The sequence below is a fragment of the Macrotis lagotis genome, chromosome 5 (assembly GCF_037893015.1).
Source record: "Macrotis lagotis isolate mMagLag1 chromosome 5, bilby.v1.9.chrom.fasta, whole genome shotgun sequence".
Taxonomy (NCBI): domain Eukaryota; kingdom Metazoa; phylum Chordata; class Mammalia; order Peramelemorphia; family Peramelidae; genus Macrotis; species Macrotis lagotis.
In genome coordinates, this window is record NC_133662.1 from 264,258,964 (window position 1) to 264,281,417 (window position 22,454).

General features: G+C 42.7%; 2 protein-coding genes across 6 annotated transcripts in view; one reads left to right on the plus strand and one right to left on the minus strand.

Moving 5' to 3' along the window:
- On the plus strand, positions 1-17,042 carry LOC141489551 (uncharacterized). Its single transcript, XM_074190119.1, has 6 exons — positions 1-342; positions 497-871; positions 2,320-3,605; positions 4,309-4,394; positions 6,693-6,788; positions 13,385-17,042. The coding sequence occupies exons 1-3, from the start codon at positions 1-3 to the stop codon at positions 2,431-2,433; spliced, it is 831 nt and encodes a 276-aa protein (XP_074046220.1). The 3' UTR covers positions 2,434-3,605; positions 4,309-4,394; positions 6,693-6,788; positions 13,385-17,042.
- LOC141489087 (uncharacterized) overlaps positions 14,639-22,454 on the minus strand; it is a 16,163-nt gene continuing 8,347 nt past the window's right edge. For 3 of the 5 annotated variants that reach the window (XM_074189740.1, XM_074189739.1, XM_074189738.1), the window contains 3 exons: positions 21,985-22,111; positions 21,064-21,159; positions 14,640-18,207 (listed from right to left, as the gene is read on the minus strand). In XM_074189740.1, coding sequence (XP_074045841.1) covers positions 16,460-18,207; positions 21,064-21,159; positions 21,985-22,111 — 1,971 coding nt within the window. In that variant the 3' untranslated portion in view covers positions 14,640-16,459. Of the gene's footprint in view, positions 18,208-21,063; positions 21,160-21,984; positions 22,279-22,454 lie in introns of all 5 variants that reach the window. The other 2 variants (XM_074189737.1, XM_074189741.1) reach the window with 2 other exon arrangements.

Consider the following 22,454-nt stretch of genomic DNA (forward strand, 5'->3'; position numbering starts at 1 on the left):
ATGTGCCCCAGGCGGAGGGCAGGGAGGGAGGTCCGCGCGTGGGTCCTGCCCCTCCGGCTTGCGGGGCTGCCAGCTCCGAGGCCCCGTGGGCCGGGCGGCCGCCACCCCGGGGCCACACCAGGCCCGAAGGTCAGTGCCATGCGGCCCGCGCCTGCTTGGGCACAGACGGGCCGGGGCCCGGGGGGCCGCGGGGACGTGTCGCGGGGCTCGGCGTCATGGAACCAGCCGCTCGGAGGCCGCTCCGTCCTGGAGGGCGGGAGGGGCGCAGCCAAGGCGGAGCCCCTGTGCGTGGCACCCCGGCCCTGCGCCCCGCTCTCCCCCGGCCCTGGGGCCCGGCCCCTCGCAGGGCGCAGGCGCGGAGGCTCCGGGGAGGGGAGGAGCAGGGCCTCTGGGGGAGGGGCGCGCGGCGCCTGCGCACTGAGAGCCGCCAGCCGGGAGGCTCCTCGGGAGCGGAAGGGCGGAGACCTTGGGAATCGCTCTTCCGGGTGTGCTGCAGGGGGCGGGCCTGCGGGATGGAGTGCGCACGCGCCGCCCCGCCCCCGCCGCCTCTTGGTCTCACGGGGACTTCCGGGGCCGGCGGGAGCGCCCGGCGGGCAGAAGGATGAGCGTGCGCCGCGGGCATCGCGTCACCCAACAGCCCCGCCCCCTCGGCAGGTGTGACCCGACGTGGGGAGCCTTCTCCCCGGAACGTGGGGCCCCGGAGCTACGTGAGCAGCCGCGTCAGCGACTTGGCAGGGAACAAAAGCGGGCGACGCTTCTTCGCGCGCGGCCGGCTGAGGCTGCTCGCTGGTACAGTGCCAGCTCCGCCGCCCGCTCCGTGCTGGAAGTCAGACCCCCACCCGTGGGGCCCGGGCCGCAGTGTCCTCGCAAGGTGGCAGGGAGGGCCGCGCGGGTGGCCGACTCAAGAAGCAGCGCCCTCGGGAAGGCGGGGGGTGGCGGGACCCCGCGCCCCGGAGGGGCCCCGAGCGGACGCGGCGCAGGCCCGTGGGGAGACGGGGCGGGGCAGCGCGCGAGGGACGCGTGTTCCGCTTACTTCTTGCAAGGGGCTGGGAATGGGGGGCCTGTCGGGACCCAGGGCCGGTGGATGCGGGGCTCGGGGGTGGTAGCGGGGCCCCGGGGGTGGTAGCGGGGCCCCGGGGGTGGTAGCGGGGCTCGGGGGTGGTAGCGGGGCCCCGGGGGTGGTCGCGGGGCTCGGGGGTGGTAGCGGGCTCCGGGGTGGTCGCGGGGCTCGGGGGTGGCAGTGGGCTCGGGGCCTCTTGGCCCCAGGGCCGGGGATCAGCCCGCCGCGCCACTCGGACCCTAGAAGAGGGGCAGAGCGAGGGTGGGGAGGTTGAATGTGGGGGGAGCTGCCGGGCGGTGGGAAAGTATGGAAGTAGCTTTTGTGATGACTTAGGAACACTGTGACCCACCCGCGAGGAGCTGGTGCTGCTGGAACAGACTGAAGCACATGTTTTTCCTCTTTACTGCTCATGAGGGTCCATATTTTTTGGGGGGAGGGGGCATTATGTTTACTCTTAAACAAGAATATTTTAGTAATGTATAAAAAAATCATTTGTACAAAAATAAAATGAATTAAAGGGGGGGGAAGAATAATCCACCCTTCCTTTGATTAGAGAGAAAGGTGATGTGTTGACACAAGTGTAAGTTGCCTGCAGTTCCGTCTTCCTTGAGACCAGCCAGGGCACATGAAATGTTGGCATTTTGCTTTCACTTGTCACGTCAAAAACAGAAACAAGGAACCACTCTTTTCTCTTGCCAAGATCTTTAGAGAATTACATAAACCTCTCACTGAAAAGCAGGGATGAAAGCACCCCCAAATCAAAGGGACTCCAGTAGTCCATGTTTTTAATCATCTATTTTTATAGATATATATCTTGGAACTTGACCCTAGATCAAGAGATTTTATTTTAGTAAGTTTGCTACATCAAAGGGCAGGCATTCTCACACTGCCGGTGTTGTTTTTAAGCCAATAAGGAGCCAAATAACATGCAATCAAAACAAAGTTACATCTTGAATCTATTGTGAATTAAAAAAGTCAGACTGCCCATAATAGCTTTAGATTCATGTAGCACCCTCTTTTTTCTATTTTACTTTATACAGGAAGATGCATATTTTATTTGATATTTCTAAGTTCAGCTTTTCAAAGAAATTCTTTTCACACTTCTTTCAATTATGACAGTTACACTATCCAAGAATTCATCTAAACCACAATAACCATGATTAAAGCCAAGATTTATATTGTGCCAGATGCTCTGCTGAAACCATTACAGTTTTTAACCCTGAGATAATGGTGCTTTTTTTTTAATCTCTGTTTTACAGATGAGGAAACAGAGATCAAGTGACTTGCCCCAGTCTGAGGCTGGGTTTGAACCCAGATCTTCCCGAGCTGGTATCCACTGTGCCATCCAGTTAGTTGCAGTAGGCTGGATTTGAACCCAGATCTTCCCGAGCTAGTGTCCACTGTGCCATCCAGTTAGTTGCAGTAGTTTTAGTCTGTGGAAGAAGTAATTGAGTCTAATGTTCCATTTAGCAAAAAGAAAAAATTTGAATAAAAGTGATACATTTGTAAAGTTTACATTTTTAAAGTAAAATGTAATAAATGTTTTTTAAAAGTGAGTTTGTTTACATTTTAATCCATTTAAAGCTTCTGGGCCCACACACTAGTGAAATTTACCACATAGGCATGCATTAGCAGGTGCACCTGTCCAGAGGAGAAGGTGATCTCAACTCCTCCCTCTTTAGTGAACAGGGTATTACTTTGAGAAAAAAGATGTATCACTCAATGTTCCTTCTCCTCATGGACTCCCACATTATGTGGCAAGGTGAGCTTTCCTTCAGAGTTTGACCAATGAAGGAAACTCATCACTAGCCCGTTTTTGTTTTTTAGGTTTTTGCAAGGCAAATGGGGTTAAGTGGCTTGCCCAAGGCCACACAGCTAGGTCATTATTAAGTGTCTGAGGCCGGATTTGAACTCAGGTATTCCTGACTCCAAGGCCCATGCTTTATTCACTGCGTTACCTAGCCACCCCTAAACAATGACTTAAAGAGCTCATAGTCTTTTTTTTTGGTAAAGCAATGGGGTTAGTGACTTTCCCAAGTTCACACAGCTAGGTAATTATTACGTGTCTGAGGCTAGATTTGAACTCAGGTCCTCCTGAATCCAGGGCCAGTGCTCTATCCACTGCACCAAGTAGCTGCCCCTAACTGGCCTGTTTTTACACTCAGGCTCTGCGACTGCCACTGAAGGTCCTGATGAGCAGGGGGATTGTGCTTCCTTTCTCTGCCCCTTCTGCAGCCTCCAGAGCTTCAGTTCCCAGGTGACTGAGGTAGACTCTGAGCCCCCACAGGAAGATCCCAGGGAAAGTGATCTTGCTTTTGAGCCTCCAACTGTCCTGGACAGTGAAGGTGGTGGAGCCTTTCCCATACAAAAATGAATCCCATCAACCCTGAGATCTGAGTGCAGAACCCAAGACAGCATCTTCCTTGAGGAGCAGCCCCTGACAGCATTGGGGGCCATCGAGGGACTCCTGTCCATCCCACATAGGCAAGGACACTGGGCCGGAACAGGACTATGGAGGACTTGGCACTCATGCTTGGAGAGGAAGGTGAGCATTTCAACACCAGTAGTGGACAGACAGAGGTTTGTGAGGGAGTGATCCTGGTGTGGAGCAATGAGCCATGACTGCAGACACCCCAACTCTTCTTTCCCTTTCTCGCCCCCCTTCCCTCTCCCACTTACTATACATGATGATTGGCCTTATTCCTTTCTCAGTGGCTAATCTTGTACATTCAATCAACCAGTCAACAAATATACATTAAATACCTATTTGACACTCCAGAATGAAATGACTGGTAGAGGTAATGGTGGCTTCCCATTGTGTGGATTTTCAGGACACCTAGCCAGACTCCTGGCTCATCCACCCCTCCTCGACAGAGGTCTAGAAAATGCCCCAGGGGCCTTAGTGGTCACCATTGCCAGCTCAGAAAGAGAACAGGAGATCATTGGAAGGGTTTCCTGGAGTGGGGAGTAGTGTCAAACAGGGGCCCTGAACTGTCCACACAGATCCCTGCGGGTGCATATTGGTTTAGAAAACCACATAGCAACACTCTCTCTGTTTTATTATACTTTTATTTATAAAATATTTCCCAATTCCATTTAAATCTGATCTGGGCCAGGCTCTGGGAGCTCTGAGCTTTTACCGCACGGACCCTGCTGGTGAGAAAAGGTGTGGGGGAGAGAGTGAGAGGTGCTAATGAGGGGTTCATTTAGAAGCCACAAGCCAGGTTTGGAAACCCCTTCTTCTCCAGCCCAAGCTCCCCAAGACTGTGCCTTTTCTCCAGACAAGAGGCCTGAGCAGGGAATGACTTCTGGACTCCTCCCAGCTGGGTTTTAGGTGAGTTCATTTACACTCCCTCCTGGGAGACATAATTTCTTTTATGCTCCCTCAGTAGGGAGACATATTTCTTTCCCTTGTCAGTCAAGCATTATCTTCAGTGGTTTCAGGTCACCCAAGTCCCTTCTAAGAACCTTAGCCTGGATTATTCTTATCAGAAACCTGAGACTTTTCTTATCAATTGTGTAAAGTTCATAGATCATTAGAGCTCAGCTATCTCCATGATGTGTCAGTGGGACAGTATGGAGATAGAAAGTGTGTCCATGTGTTAGTAGCTCTTATGGCCACTGGAAGGTAAACATCTCCATGAGGACAGAGAAGTCAGATCTTGAAGGTCTCTGCCAACCCGTAAGATTTTTCTAACAATTAATGCAAATCAGCAAATTTTTAGTAAACTCCTACTCTGTGCAAGGCAGCAGCAATGCAAAGAGAAAGATGTGGCAATCTCTCTTCCAATTTTTCAAAGCCCTACCAATCAGCCTTCTGAAGAATAATGTTATGATACTAGGAAAAAATAATAATGAAATTCAAAGGGAGACAAAATAGGTCAAGAAATTCAAAGGAAATGATGAAAAAAAAAAGACAGAAAAAGGGCTGAGCAATACCAAGTCATACCAGAGAGCATTAATTCTCAAAACAATTTTGTTCTAATTAAAACATAGATTGATCAGTGGATCAGGTAAAATCCACAACATGCAGAAGCTGAGAGTCTATTGGCCTATTGTTTGATAGAACACCAAGATTCCGGCTACTTGGGTAAAGTCTTATTGTCTGGGAAAAATTAGAGAAAAGTATAAAATAAATTAGGTTGAGATCAACCCATCCACTTATGAGGACTGAATGGTTAAGCTACCTTTCCATAAAAGGTAACTTTATAGAAAGATTAGAGAATAAAGAATGGCAGTCTTTTTCACACAGCTAGGTAATTATTACGTGTCTGAGGCTGGATTTGAACCCCCCACCCACCCAAAATAGGAAGACTGGCCAGATAGGCAGAATTACAGAAAAGATGGGCTGCCCATCTCTCAGACTGCATTTGTACCTTGCAGAAACCCAGAGAAAGACTTGTTGGTGGGAAAGGGAAGGGGCTTCTGTAAGGGCAACAAAGACTGATTTACCATCTTTTTTGGAGAGAAAACTGCAGGGAGTGGAAGGGCAGGGGTGGGACTGACAGTGACCTCTGAGAAGGAGCAGAGTGGTGGGGAATGGAGAAAGTGCCTTGTGTGAAGGGCCACGTGTGGGGTATCCCCTCCAGAGAGCTAGCCCTTATTTGAGCTTATCAGTGATGGAGCACGTGTGGTCTGCCATAAATTGGTATTTGGAGTGTGATTGGGGTTCATGTGATCATTGTAAGAATTTGTGGATTTCTCTTGTGAGGTTCTAGGCATTAGGAGAAAAGTGCATAATTTTCTGGGGTTCACCCATGGAAAGGGTGGACCTGAACGTTCACATAAAACCGTGCATGTCAAAGTGAGGCCTGGAGGAAGTTGTTATTCAAGGAATATTTGACACAAATAGTTACAGCTCCAAGGGGCACAAGAACCGCTGCCTTGATGGCCTTCAGTGAGGAGTGGTCCTTGCTAACAGGCTGGGTTTGACCAGGAATTAGTGACCTTCAGGGACGTGGCAGTGGACTCCACCTGGAGTGGACTCCACACAGGAGATGCCTGGAGCCTGCCCAGAGATCCCTGTACAGGGAAGCGACATTGGAGAAGCTCGGGAACTTCATCTCCCTCAATAAGCACACTGGAGGTCCCTGGGGCTCAGAATCTGGCTCCAAGGGGTCCTGAAGCCTGTGGGGCACCTGAAAAAGTGAGCTGAGTTTGGATTTAAGAGACTTCAAGATTACCAGTCCCATGGGTCAATCCAAGTCCCTTGTGGCCCACTGAGAGACTCTTTTCATTATTTCCAACTGAAAGTCTTTGCTTAGAGCTGATAGAAACCCTGGGGGTTCTTTGTGCCAGCTCCTGGTCGTGCTCCTTCTTTCTTCCCTGCTTTGCCCAAGTCTGTCCTCCCCTAGGGAGACAGCAAACCCCCTCTCACTGACCCTTGTGTCCCCCAAGCTCAGTTTCCTCTACACAGTAGAGACGAGGTGCCATGCCCACCCACTCCTCCCTCCATTAGTGGGCTTAGGTGGCTCCTTTTTTGCCTCGAGTTGAGATATCATTCCTCCCTCTCCCTAGGCTGGCCCAGCCCACCCTTCTAGGTCGGCACAGGCATTTATTTCCCAGGTCCCTGGTACTAGCTTTGGGGTTCCTTGGCTGTTCAGCCCTTCACCATGCCTTACTCTATTTCTAGGATTTCCTGTTTCCAGACTGGAGGTGATCTTCCTGTTAGAGAGAGGAGAAGGCCCTTGGATGACGGAGAGAGAAGGTCCCAGAAGCTCTCATGAAGGTGAGTGAGCCCCAAACAGGTCGATCCCAGGGACCAAGGGGTTCCCTTCACTTTGGGCTTTGAAGGAGCAACTTTACTGTGCACTGCCCCTAAAACTCTCTCCTTTTCTGTCTCAGCAAGTAAGGCATGTTCCTTCTTTTGTGTGGTTTGAAGAAAATTTTCAGTTTAATAGCCATCAACAAAAAAATTCCTTATCCACAAGAGTGACAAAGTAGTACATCAAACTACAAATTTACGTTACTTTCAGTTACTTTAAAAAATTGATTAACTTTATGTTTTAGAAATAAATTTTATTTTTATTTTCAAAAAAAATTTTTATCAATAGCTTTTGTTTTGATATCATCTACATTTTCCTTATCACTTCCCTTTCCAACGAATGAAAGAACATAAAAAACCAGTTCAGCACAACTAACTATACTGAATAATTAACATAATTAATCATACTAAAAAAAAAATCTCAAACTGTCATTTTCTCTTAGATTCAGAAAAAAAGCTTTTGGGAAAGTATAGATCTTTTTTAAAAATAAGATGTAAAAATATCTAAACCCAAAGCTTGTGTTATATGCAATCTTTGCCGGCAGATACAGGAGTGAAGCCACATACTTTCTTTCCCTGCTATTATTTTGACCTTGTCTTAGAAATTCTAGCAATGGCAGTAAGATAGGAAAAGAAATTATAAGCATAAAATAGGCAAAGAAGAGGAAAAACCCCTATTTTAATGAAAATATAACCACTAGGATAGCTTGTGAGAGTAAAATCTAAGAAACAGATTTGGTGTTCTTTGATTAGGGAACAGGGGAACCAGTGATGGTGTGTGCACACAAGGAGTATTAATGGCAAAATGATGTCCAGGTATTTGGGACAGTAACAAAAAGCCAAGGTTCTGTGGTGCAGAGGGGAGCCTACAAAGCTTGACACAGAGCTGAGCAGTTCAGGACAGCAACCAGGCCCCAACCAGGCAGATCCCCCTCCCCTTACTTCATTGACCCAAGAAGAGTCTGCCAGCCTCTCACTGGTGAGGAGGAGATTCTGCTTTCTTCCCCCCTCTCCCCTTCTAGTGTTTTCTTTTCATCTGATGACATGGAGACAGCTGAGTCACCCCTGGCTCTTCATATTTCTTGCTCCCTCTCTGACCCTGGGAGACAAAGTCTTTCAGGGAGCTCTACAGCAGGCCAATGTCCCCACCTAGATGGGACCTTCTAATCTCCAGCCAGGGGGCTAGGGAGCCGGACCCTGGCTCTGGCTCCAATGGCTTGTCCCATTTTGTGGGACTCTCTGGCTTCTGGGCTAAAGGAAGGAAGCAACGATCAAGCTCCTTCTGAGGGCCCGGCTTTGGGCTACTGGACCACGGACTTGACAAACATTATCTCCTTGGATCTTCCCACCCATTCTAAGAAGTAGGGGCAATTATTACCCCTTTTACAATTGAACCTAGAGACACCCAGGGTGAAGTGACTCACTGAAGTCAGATTTGGACTCAGGATTTTCTGACCATAGACCCCTGAAGTGTATTTACCACTGCAGTATGAAACTTAACAAAAAGGTAAACTGAGGCATTTCTCCAATGCTGGTAATGGTTTATTTACTATGGCACCATACATAAAATCAAGGAGTCAATTTTATGACAAAGATCCTGAATTGAAGGTACAACTCACTTTTATAAACACAGAACAAAGAACAGAATAGAAATCATACCATTGATTATGGGAATGGCAATACAGGGAATCATGATTAACTACATTAAAGAATGGAGACTGTTGCTTTCTCTCTCTCTAAGGAAAGCTTTTGTAAATTGAGGTTATTCACATTTTCTTTTTTTTTACTTTTTGCAGGGTGCTGGGATTGGGTGGTCTGTCCTGGCCATGGGGCTGGGTGGTTTCTAGGTCTCTGGGGTGTATTTTTGTATTATTTTGTATTCTTTTCTTTTTTCTTAATTTTTTAGGTTTTTTGCAAGGCAATAGGGTTAAGTGGCTTGCCCAAGGCCACACAGCTAGGTAATAATATTAAGTGTCTGAGGCCGGATTTGAACCCAGGTACTCCTGACTCCAAGGCCGGTGCTTTATCCACCACGCCACCTAGCCACCCTTGTATTCTTTTCTATATAGAATAATACTCATTTTTGATGTTAAGAATAAAACATTTTGCACTGGAGTCAGGAGTACCTAAATTCAAATCCGGTCTCAGACACTTAATAATTAATTAACTAGCTGTGTGGCCTTGGGCAAGTCACTTAACCCCAATGCCTTGCAAAAACAAAAAAAAAGAAAACATTTTTAAAAGACTGTTCATAAACTTAAAGAGTGCAATTTCAATCAGATTACAAAGACCTGATAAATGATGAAAATTGAGAAAATGGAGAGTGACTGTATACAACATTATCTGGATTTTTTAATTGAGAAAGAAAGGAAAGCTATAGCATGATCTCTTAAAGACATAATAGGTCTATTGAAATTTTTTTTAAGATTGAGGGATTAATTATATATATGGGGGGGCAGCAGACACTTCAGAAATAGAAGGAAAGGGGGAGATTGAAGGATGCTGTCAAGGGATTTGGAAAGACAGCACGATGTAGTGCTCTCATCTGAAAACAGGATGTTGGGGTGGCTAGGTGGTGCGGTGGATAGAGCACCGGCCCTGGAGTCAGGAGTAACTGAGTTCAAATGCGGCCTCAGACACTTAACAATTACCTAGCTGTGTGGCCTTGGGCAAGCCACTTAACCCCATTTGCCTTGCAAAAAAAAAAAAACAACTTAAAAAATAAAATGAAAACAGGATGTTGGGTTGCCCACTCTGGTTCCTTCTAGCTCTAAATCTATGATCTTATGAAGTAAAGAAAAGGGAAGAAGAGGGAGCCCATGATGAGTGACCCCCAATTTTATCTGTAAAGTATAGGCCAAGGTCTGCAGCTGAAAAGGCTGGGGAAGTGAGAGGTGTGGAAGAGAGGGTTTGGAACAGAAATTCCACTAAGGATAAATAAAAGTATTGCAACCCTGATAGCCCAGTTCATATTAGAGATCATCTATCTGTCTTGGACACAGTCATCTTGGTTCCATGATTTTCTCTAACTCTGCTTAGCAGCATGTAAAGGTGGAGGAGGTAGATGATGGAAATAATTCAGGGGGGCGGCTAGCTGGTGCAGTGGATAAAGCACTGGCCCTGGAGTCAGGAGTACCTGGATTCAAATCCGGTCTCGGTCACTTAATAATGACCTAGCTGTGTGGCCTTGGGCAAGCCACTTAACCCCATTTGCCTTGCAAAAAACTTAAAAATTCAGGGTTAGGACTTAACAAACCTTATGTGGCAATAGGAAAAGGGACAAAAAATTTGAATCACATGGTTTATATTAGGAAGAAGAAATGAAGTCCAATCAGAATTAATGATATGAAAATAATACAGAAAAAGAGAGGGATTCAAGGTCATACTCAATCTATAAATGTTTACTAAGCTATGTGCCAGGCTTTATGCTAAGTATGGAGATAAAATGTGGAAGAAGAAAGATACTCCCCTAGAGCTTATAATCTAATGGGGAACATATACAAAAAGGTGAGAAATTAATTGGGTTACAGAAGGAACAGGGGAAGGCACCCAATTAGGGGGCATGGTGAAGACTGAGATGTCCTAGGAGAATAAACACAAGAGAAATGGGACACTCCTCAGAAATAGGAAGTGTGAGGGTTCCTAATTCTAACCCTTCAGTCAGAGGGGTAGAAGGTAGGGATAAGATTGATGGGATCTTGCAGGATGATGAGGTTTTCCCAAGAGCTTCCTGGGACAAAGGGGAGAAGTTAGCCACAGGGAGAAAAAAAAATATTAGGACATTATCATCGGTTAGAGGGTTGTCAGATTTTTTTAACCACAGAATTCTAGATCATCTTAGGATATTGGTGAGATACTGTGTGTGTGTGTGTGTGTGTGTGTGTGTGTGTGTGTCTGAAGTGGTTGAAATAGAGGAGTCAATCCCTAAGATTTGAGGAGTTTGAGGAACCAGCATTAATATGCTCTCTAATGAGAGTTTGAGACAACATTTTCATGGTGTTGAAGCCTCCTGGGATAAGAGTAGAAATTGGGGAGAGGAGGAATACTGGTACAAAATTACCTGGTGACCAGTAAACAACAGCCATCATGGCCTGGATTGGATTGATCCATTGATATGACATGATCTTCAGAGGAGTTTGTGAGTTTCAGTGCAAAAAGATAGAATTTGGAAGTTACTATAGGGAATAAGGTACATTCTATCCCCCTCCTCAGGACCAGTGTGACTGAAAGAAGGGAGAGGTGGAGAGGATGACCTGAAATGCAGAATTATCTGGGGAGACCAGATCCTGTTAAGTGAAGTAGATTGAAAGATAGAAAGAGAACTGTGGCCTTGGTTATTCTGACTATATCTAGAAAGAAAAATTGTTAGTTTTCAAGGAAATTTCATAACTGTTTCTGAAAAATGAGATTTTTTGATACTAATTTCAAAAAACTAAAGTTTAGTCAGAGAAATCAGGCAAAGGGAAAAGATTTTTTTTGAGTGAAGTTAAATTAAAATTTTGATTTCAATCTATTGTAATGAAAACACTGATCAAAGTTTGAGAACTTAGTCATTAAGGAAACTTTCTTCCTATTAGCATTACAAGCTATGGCATGGAAAGGTTAATGCACAATGAGAATTCTCCCAATGAAGACAACTCTGAAAACATGCTATTTTCTCACCAGTAGCAGATGGAAAAGAATTGATGTGTGTGGAAGGAATTAGATCTGGATCCAATGCTGTCTCCAGCTCTTCTTGAGGAGGGTAACTCATCTTGAAGGAGAGGGAAGAAATTTGCTAATTTGTCCTTGCTCTTAAGCACAAAGAAATGGTGGGGCAGCTAGGTGGTCCAGTGGATACAGCACCAATGCTGGAGTCTGGAAGACATGAGTTCAAATCCAGCCTTTAGATACTTAACAACTGCCTAGCTGTATGACTTTGGGCAAGTCACTTAACCCCATTGCCTTAAATAAAATTAAAAAAAAGAAGAGAATGCCACTACCCCCTGACTGATGCAGAAATGGGGACTGGTCTCCAGATGCCAGGAGAAGGAAGATGCAGGGCCTCCCTCTTTCAGCACAGGAACCAGTGGACTGAAAACCTGGGTATGACCTTGGCGAAATCATTTCATCCATTTCCTTCTCTATCAATGAGAGAGCAGCTGGGTAGCCTTTGGGAACCTTCCAGCTCCTTTGATTCTGAAGCTATCTCTGACCTTTGCATTGTAATGAACCCAGGTATCAACCTGGGAGACTGGGAAACTGGGAAACTTAACTTCAATTCCTGGCAAAATTCTACAGTACATTAAAGGGATAAATTGTGACCATTTAGGAAAGGAGTCAGTGGTCACTAAGAGCCATCAGGAACAGTCTTGCTAGGCAAGCCTAATTTTATTTCCTGACATGTTTCTTAAATGGGATGTAAGGGGAATGTTGCAGACATAACATGTCCACCCTCTGTAAAGCACTGGACCAAGTCTTCCATGACAGCCTTGTACAAGACAGAGACATGGATTAATAGTAACTTCGTTGTTGTTGTTCAGAATCAGCAGATGATGCACTGGTGAGGAACAGAGAAGGCAAGCTTTTCTAAAGTTCAGTAGGTTTGAAGTTATTACTGAAGACTGGACGTGAATTCTAACAGCCTTCTACATTTCATTGATTTTCAGTCATTTCAGTTATGTCCAACTCTTTGCGAACCCTTTTGGATTTTCTTTCTTGTTTTTAATTTTACAAGGTGGGGGATTAAGTGACTTGTCCAAGGTCACACAGCTAGGTAATTACTAAGTGTCTGAGCCAGATTTGAACTCAGGTCCTCCTGACTCCAGGGCTGGCACTCTATCCACTGCACCTTGGTTTTTTTTTTTAGGTTTTTGCAAGGCAAATGGGGTTAAGTGGCTTGCCCAAGGCCACACAGGTAATTATTAAGTGTCTGAGACCGGATGTGAACCCAGGTACTCCTGACTCCAAGGCCAGTGCTTTATCCACTGCACCAGCTAGCCACCCCCCTGAATTATTTCCATCATCTACCTCCTCCACCTTTACATGCTGCTAAGCAGAGTTAGAGAAAATCATGGAACCAAGATGACTGTGTCCAAGACAGATAGATGATCTCTAATATGAACTGGGCTATCAGGGTTGCAATACTTTTATTTATCCTTAGTGGAATTTCTGTTCCAAACCCTCTCTTCCACACCTCTCACTTCCCCAGCCTTGTCAGCTGCAGACCTTGGCCTATACTTTACAGATAAAATTGGGGGTCACTCATCATGGGCTCCCTCTTCTTCCCTTTTCTTTACTTCATAAGATCAAAGATTTAGAGCTAGAAGGAACCAGAGTGGGCAACCCAACATCCTGTTTTCATTTTATTTTAAGGTTTGTTTTTTTTTTTTTGCAAGGCAAATGGAGTTAAGTGGCTTGCCCAAGGCCACACAGCTAGGTAATAGTTAAGTGTCTGAGACCAGATTTGAACCCAGATACTCCTGACTCCAGGGTGGGTGCTCTATCCACTGCACTACCTAGCTGCTCTGCCTTGGGGTTTTCTTAACAAAGATATGGGCTGATTTGCCAATTTCCTTCAGGGTTCATTTTACAGATGAAGAAACTGTGGCAAACAGGGTGAAATGACCTACCAGGTGCACTCAGGAGAGTCAGTTGAATAGGAAGTGATGTGTGCATAGCTGAAATGTTGATTCCTTCCAGGGATATTGTCTATCAGGAAAACAGGTCCTGGGGCAACACACAAAGAATATGCTATATTTTAATCACCAAAAAAAGCAAAAGGTTTAGTAGGATGATATCAACTTCTCAGAATTCTGCTTCTTTGAAAAATTCTGCTCCGGACATATGGGACAAAAGTTTTTTTGGTTTGTTTTACAGTTTTGATACATACACATTTTTATATATTTCTTTATGTATGCCATTTCCCCAGATGAAATGTAAGCTCCCATAGGGACAACCAGGATCAGTACACATGACCTGGATGACAATCCAGCAACGGAGTTTTCTTTTTTTAATGTTAAATGTTTTCCTCTGTGCCTAAAATCCTTCTCATATTCATAAACTTCTCACAATTATAGTAAAAAGGCATATAAAAAAGTATTGTTGAAGTCTAGGCAAGAAACATCATTATTCATATAAAACATATCCTGAGGAAGGAAGCTGAATTGACAGCATTGTTCTAAAATGAACTCTAAACAATTTTCTAGCAACATTCAGGGTGCTACAAAAGTCTTCATTTTAACCTTTAATAACTTTAGAAGTATATAAAGCGGGGCAGCTAGGTGGCGCAGTGGATAGAGCACTGGCCCTGGAGTCAGGAGGTCAGGAGTCCCTGAGTTCAAATCTGGGTTCAGACCCTTAATTACCTAGCTGTGTGGCCTTGGGCAAGCCACTTAACCCCACTGCCTTGCAAAAACTAAAAAAACAAAACAAAAACCCCCAAACAAAAAAAATAAAGGCCACAAACTTAAAAAAATCAAAAATTTAAATTTTTTTATACTTGTTTTGTAAATTTCCAATAAAATTTTAATTTGAAGATGAGGCATCCTGTCATCATTCATTGCTTGAATGAGTTTCTAAGAGACATTATCTCAAGCTAGTGGACTGGTAAAGACCTCTCGCTTGGTTGTCTTACCTTCATTCATTAGACATTTTCTTGTGAGGTCTCCTAAAAACTTAACAAAACCTCATTCTTTGGATGATATTTTTTTTTTAGGTTTTTGCAAGACAAATGGGGTTAAGTGGCTTGCTCAAGGCCACACAGCTAGGTAATTATTAAGTGTCTGAGGCTGGACTTGAACTCAGGTACTCCTGACTCCAAGGCCAGTGCTCTATGCACTGAACCACCTAGCTGCCCCTGGATGATATTTTTAAAAATAATTTTTTTCTCTAGTTACATGTAATGACAATTTTTAACTTTTCACTTTAAAAGGTTTTTGAATTCCAAATTTCCTCTTTATCCCTTATCTCCCCACTTCCTGAGACAGTAACAAAAACATGTTCAGTCCAGCAAAACATATTAGTCATGATGTAAAAGAAGACTCAGATCCAAAGGAAGACACACACACACACACACACACACAAATCTAAAAAATGAAAAATAGTGTATTAGTCAATAGTATTTTAGTCAATGAATAAAGGCTAATTAAAGCTTTTACAATGTTCAGAAAGCAACTAGAACTATATGCTGCACATAACTATGGTTACAATGAATTTTAATTTAAAAAATTGACATTTTAAAACTAAACCATGTAACTTTCAAATTTGGGGGGGAAGTCTGCAGCATTTCTGTTTCTAAAATTAATGGCACTGAGACTTGGGATGCCCTCTAGAGTTTAGTAGACAAAACCCATGGAAGGCATTCAAATCTAGAATGCCACAAAAGTGGGGCATGGATTTATTATTGTGATTTTGAGGAAGCAGAACAAAGCAAATCTGCCCTATGGCTAGTGCATTTCTTTTCAAATTGATTTCAAATATATTGATTCTACAAAGTGATGTTATAATTGGATTTGTATCCACCTGGTCTGACTTGTGCATAGGAATCCTGCTGAGCTAAAAGTAACATTATTCTTCAAGCTAGTATTCCCAAATATTGATGTTTGTGGCTAAAGCCCCAGAAAATTACCATCCCCAAAAGATACTTTGTCCTTTCCTGTTTTTATATAGCGAAAGAAGTTTCTTTCTCTTCCAAGGTAGTTTGTTAGTTGTTATCCTTAGCAGAGAGTACAAGACAGAAGGGTTCTATAAAAAATGAACATTCCTTAATTGTCAGGTAGGGGCATGATTAGCCTTACCTGAATGCCAGCAATCTTTCTTACTAGAACTAGTCATAATGTTCCTGTCCCAACCCTACAATGTACCCTCTTGTATCCATGCCAACAAATACCTTTTATTTGTTATATGTTAATAAAGGAAGTCCCCTCTTTCTCTGGAGGTTAGTTGCTGGCTTTGCAGAGTTTGCCAGTGTGACCTGTTTTGTTAACAGTTATACATATCAATATTAATAAACAAACCATGGCCAAGAGTTTGTACCTCAATCTATCTTTATTAAATTTACTCAAGATAATGCACTGTTGTACATCTGTAGCCCCCACTGTAAAGAAGGGAGGTATATTTCTCATTCCCCTGAGTCAAGCTTTAGTCTGTTAGTTTAAACGTCTTTCATGTTTCTCTGAATTTTTCACATTTGTTTCTATAAGTGCAGTATTAGATCACTGCATTCATGCAACACAATTTTAGTCATTCCCCAATCAGTGGGCATTACGTGTACTCTTGTTTAGTCATTTCAGCTGTGTCCATCCCTTCATGACCCCATTTGGGGTTTTCTTGACAAAGACACTGGAATAGTTTGTCATTTCCTTCTCCAGTGGATCCATTTTGTCAGGCAACCAGAGCTGAAATGACTTGCCCAGGGTCACACAGCTAGGAAATGTCTGAAGCTGTATTTAAACCTGGTTCTTCCTGACTCCAGGCCCCACTAAACTACTAGCTACCTCTTAAGGGGCATTTCAAAAAATGGTTCATTCCAATAGGAATTTGCTGTTTGTTAAATAAAGTATCCTTTCTTGCTAAAGTTTTTCCCCTACCTTCAAAAGGTTTCACTTGTTGAGTTTGCTGAGAGATGAATTATGTACTTTCTGACACATAATAAGTTATGCATGCTGGCTAAAGACATTCCCACATTCATCACTGTCAAAGGATTTCTCTCCAGTATGAAGTCTTTGATGATAAATGAAGTGTGTACTCTCATTAAAAGATTTTTCATATATATTGCAAGCAAGAGGTTTCTCTCCAGTATGAATTCTTTGATGTCTAATAAGATTTGCTCTCCGGTTGAAGTTTTTCCCACATTCATTACATCCAAATATTTTCTCTCCAGTGTGAATTTTCTGATGTCTAATAAGTTTTCCCTTCTCACTGAATGCTTTCCCACATTCATTACATGTGAATGATTTCACTCCAGTATGAGCTCTCTGATGTCTATTAAGGCATCCCCGCTCACGAAAAGCTTTTCCACATTCATCACATATGAATGGTTTCAGTCCAGTATGAGTTCTTTGATGTCTATTAAGGCAGCCTCTCTCCTGGAAGGCTTTCCCACAGTCATTACATTCAAATGGTTTCACTCCGGAATGAGATCTCTGATGTCTATTAAGGCATCCCTTTTCTTGGAAGGCTTTCCCACATTCATTACATTCAAAGGGTTTCACTCCAGTATGAGCTCTTTGATGATTAATAAGGGTTTCTAGTTTACTGAAGGTTTTGCCACATTCATTGCATTCAAAGGGTTTTACTCCACTATGAATCCTCTGATGTCTTTTAAGGCATCCCTTCTCTTGGAAAGCTTTCCCACAGTCATTACATTCAAAGGGTTTCACCCCAGTATGAACTCTCTGATGTCTAGTAAGGCTCCCCACCTGGATGAAGCTTTTCCCACATTCATTACATTCAAAGGGTTTCACTCCAGTGTGATTTCTCTGATGATAAATGAGATGGGTCCTCCGACTAAAAGCTCTTCCACAGTCACTGCACACAAAGGGTTTCTCTCCAGTATGAGTTCTCTGGTGACTAATAAGATTTCCCCGTTGGCTAAAGCCTTTCTCACATATATCACATTCAAAAGGTTTGACTCCAGTATGAGTTCTCTGATGGCGAATAAGGTGCCCCCTCTTATTGAAAGTTTTCCAACATTCATTACATTCAAAGGGTTTCATGCCAGAATGAATTTTCTGATGATAAATAAGGTATGCCATTTGGCTAAAGGTTCTCCCACATTCATTACATTCGAAAAGTTTTTCTCTAGTATGAATCCTTTTAAGTTTGGTCAGGCTCCCTCTGTGATTTAAGGCTTTCCCATATTGATAACATCCCAACTGTTTCTCTCCAGTATAAATCCACTGAAGTTCATTAATACTTGACCTTTTGCCAACAGCTTTTCCACATTCCTTGTATACATGTAGCTTTTCTCCAGCTTGTTCTCTATGAAATTTAATTAGATCTGAGTGGTAACTAAAGGGCTTCCTGTAGATGCTACACTTAGAAAGATTCTGTCCCAAGGAAAAAGTATTACATGTAATTAGATCTGAACAATCTCTAAAGTTCTGTCCAAGTGTCTTATATTTAGGGAGACATTCTTCCATACTGCCTTTCCACAGTGCAAGAAAGATTGACTCTAGATTAAAATTTCTCCCCAAAGAAGTTATTCCTGCTCCTTTTTGGTAATTTCCATCCAGGATACCTATCTGGTTCTCTGTGTCATATTCCCCAACTCCTCTCATTTTAGGATGCCAGGGACTGTCATTGGGCAGACTCTGTTTTGCTGATGTTAGGCCAATACTCTGAATTACAGATGAATCCTTGCCTTCCAACATGGTCTGCCAACTAAGAGAAGTTGAAAGAACTGAAAGAAAAAAAAAGGTCACTCATCCCATTTGTTTGAATAGAAAAGAACCATTATTCTAACTTCAATTTCTAGTTAATGTCTCTTACACAAAGAGCAAGATGCTAATGTAGGCCATATAGATCAAGTACTATCTAAGGTGAAATGAATTCAAAGACAATTGTAAAAATATACTTTTAATTTTATTTATAATTTCCCTCACATTAAGAATGCTCCATCTAAGCCTTGACTTTATAGAGTATTTTAGCACAAATGAATGTTAAACATGGTCATAGAATTGTTTGGCATTTATTGATGGAATCATGGAATTAGATGTTGATCCATTCTTATATTCCTCATATAAATCCAACTCTGTTATAGTGTATGATATTTTGCATATGTTCCTGTAATATTTTTGCTGGGATTTATTGCAACAATTTTGCATCAATATTCATTAGTAATTCATTAGCATGAAAACATGGATAGGATTTCCTGTAATGTTATTTGATATTTTAAAAATGCTAAAGGTAAAAGGAAAGAAATTAAAAAACATAAACACTAACAAAGGAGATTAAAATACTCCTCTTGACTGATAAAATGATTTCTTGAAAAACCTTAGAAATTCTGCAACAAAGTCCATTTGAAAATTTTTAAGTTACAGGATTTAAAAAAAAGTCACTAAATAAATGCAAAAAGAATAGCAAATTTGGTAGTCAATCTACTAAGGTATGCTCAAAACATAAATACAATTGCGAAATAAAAATAACAAATATTAGAGGTAAATTTATTGTTCAAAATTGAGTTGAAACCAAATAATAAAAATTGGTATTGGTTGGTAGGTTGAGTCTTGTCTTTTGTTATCAAAGAAGACCAAAATGACATCATTAAGTTAGAGACAAGTTTCAGTGTATTTGATTGTGACTGATCAGACCAGTATGAGCTAGGAATGGTCCACCACAGTCCAGGCACAAATAGTCTGCCTGAACACTTGGGGTGAGTTCTCTAAACCTTTGCATCTCATGTTTTCTTAGAGTTACTTCCATCCTACCTTCCTCATACAGCACAGGACCCGCTCTGGTGAGGTGGGTGGTCCTGAACCAGTGCCACCCGTGTGGAACAATTAATTCCAAAGTTTTTAAGAGAGACCTGAATGTGCTTAGATGGCTTCTTCTGACCCCACTATGAGCACATGCCCACATGAGTACTCCATTAAATAGTCCTTTTGGCAAGTGTGCATTTGGCATTTGAATGATGTGGCCAGCAGATCATAATTGCACTCTCTAAAGTAACGTTTGAATGCTTGGCAGTTTACTGTTGTACCAAAAAAAACAATGCCATCCTTTTTTTTTTTTTGGCAAAGCAATGGGGTTAAGTGGCTTGCCCAAGGCCACACAGCTAAGTCATTATTAAGTGTCTGAGGCTGGATTTGAACTCAGGTATTTCTGACTCCAGGGCCAGTGCTCTATCAACTGTGCCACCTAGCCGCCCCAATGCCATCCTTTCTGTAGTTATTTATTGGAGACAAAATAAGAATTCATTTGGAGGAATAATTATTGAAATTCTCACAGGAAATAATGGGGAAAGTCTAAGAATATAGCTGCAACCAGTTTATCTTTGAGCCCCCTGGGCTATATGCCTATCAGTGGAATTTATTTTGAGGCAGTTTATCTCTTTCTGGATTAATGGAGGGACACTGGCATGAGTGGGTTAACTTGGGTTAAACCAATTATAACTGGGAATTATGCTTAGAAAGTCAAGGAGATAACCACGGCCTCACTGTGAGGCATATGCTCTACAAGGAAGTCAAAGACAGAAGGAAAGGCTGCACAGACATCAGATTACTAATAACAGCAGAGAACTACAACTGGAACAGAAGAGCAAGAGTAGTAGTAGCATCTAGATTTCAGAGGGACACAGGAATAAGCAGAGCATAGCCACTCAACTTGGAAAACAAACACAAATTGTCAATCAAGTCCCTGGTGCTGGAGGGATGAGTAAAGGAAGAAAGTACCTATCCCCAAAAAGAAACACCATGAATTATCTAGAAGAAGAGAATGAATAACTCTAAAGTTCAAATAGAGTTTTAAGGAAAAGAATGACCTGGCCACAAAGACTAGAAGAATACTAGGAAGAATGCCAAAGAACCACAGACTATACTATAATTACTACAAAGGAAAGAAAATCTTGGTATACTCTATTGCAAAAGGCAAAAAGATTAAGGCTTCAGAAAAGAATAATTTACCCTTTAAAACTAATCTTCTACATTTTCCAAAATGGATACTTGAGGTAAAGAGACCAATTAGAAAGCTACTGGAATGGTCTAAGGAAGAAGTAATGAGGGCTTCAGTGGGGGGAGGTGTATGAAGGGAATGAATGCAGGAGGTACAAGAAAAGGGGAAACCTGAAGAGACAGACTGGAGAAACAATGATGAGACAACGCAAGGAATGGGGTTATAGCAGGGCCATATCTCGAACTACACCCCAAAGCTGAGCAACATAAACTGACACTGATTAAAAAAAAAAAGTAGAAAAAGCTGATAACTGAAACAGATGAGGAACAAAAAATGCAAAAAAAAAAAAACTGAACAGAATGGTAAAACAATGACTCCAACTTCAGGTGATACATAAGCACTATTCAAGAAACTACTGGAAAATTATAAAGCAATCAGGGAGAAATTAGGCTTTAGACCAACATTTCACACCATACACCACAACAGATCACAGATAGATATGTGATGTAGATTTTAAAAAGGTTAGGACATGAAGCCATTAGATAATTTGGGAAAAGATACACAATATGGATAAGAACAAAAAAAAGGGATAGAGACAAAGCTGACAATTTTGATTCTGAAAACTGAAAAGGTTTCACTCTCTTACCATGACAAGGGCCAGGGGGGCCTCCTCCCGCCAGCCTCCATGGTGCTTCTCCTTTCTCCAACAGGGAGATCACATCCACTTTGGAAACAGGAAGCCCTATATATAGGCACAGAAATGATGAAGTGCTAGGATCAGAAAAAAACATGCAAAGAATTGATTTCTATTCGTGGTAAAGCTAAGAGACAACCTCCTTTGGGTTCATTGTATTTTGGAGTACAGGTCATTATTTTGGGATAAACAAGTCCATTCAATTTGTCATTTCCAAATATACAGACTAGTGGTCAGATTCTCTATTAGGGATTTTAAATGTGGCATCAGTGAACCTGATTGGGGTGTTTATGGTTGTTACTTACAATACTGTGATAAAAGCATTTCAATAGAATTGATTTCTTTTGTAATTCTAAGTATTTTACTGAATGCATTTAAAAACTACTACTCTAGATCCAAGATGTCAAACTGAAAAATGGGGGCCACCAAAGCATACATAAGGATCCCTGAGGATTACTTAGAGACTGACTTATATGCTTATATTTTCTTTTTTTTTTATTAACATTTCAATACACAAAAATCAGATAGGAACTACACTGAAGCCTGGTTCATGTCCTCCTTGGCAGTAGTGTGGATCATGTGTTTGACATCATTGATCTACAGGACCTCTCCCATCTCAGCTCCCTCACCTAATCCCTTGGGACATTAAAAGGCCCTTAGGCTGAAGGGATCAAGCATTAGGGGGTTCTAGACCCAGAGCTGGCACAGGGAAGCTTTGGGATTCCCATAAAGGGTCCAAGTCTTTCCTCACATGATGTATAGTGTTGAATATCCTTGCACAGCAGACCAAATCCCAGCTGAGTCTCTGCAGCCAAGGAGCCTGCAAAAACTCTCCAGGGACCTGAGCCTGAGTCCCAGGGCAGCTGTGCTTACCAAGGGAGATGAAGTTCTCATAGTTCTCCAACATCACGAATCTGTACAGGTCCCTCTGGGCAGGATCCAGGTGTCTCCACTCTTCCTGAGTGAAGTCCACAGCCACGTCCCTGAATGTCACCAATTCCTAATTGAAACACATTTCTGTTTAACCAGCGACCACTCCTCCCAATGACACTTGAGGATTTCGTTACTGGGTGTCCTAGCCTCAGGTATTGCTCAGGTTCCTCCTGAAAACTTTCTTCTCATAAATGAATCCAAAGAAAATCAAGTCCTTTGACCTGAATCCTCAAACTACAGAAGAGAATGAACATTTGTGTTAACATTGTATTGTTCCTTCTCAGATAATTCCTCTGCCAACCTTTTTCTGCCTTGTTTCAACCCTACCAGCTTCTCAGTGGTTTCCACCTATGGCTCCTAGTTCTGCCTTCTAGAACCATAGTGAAAAAGTCTATTTCTTCTTCCTCAGA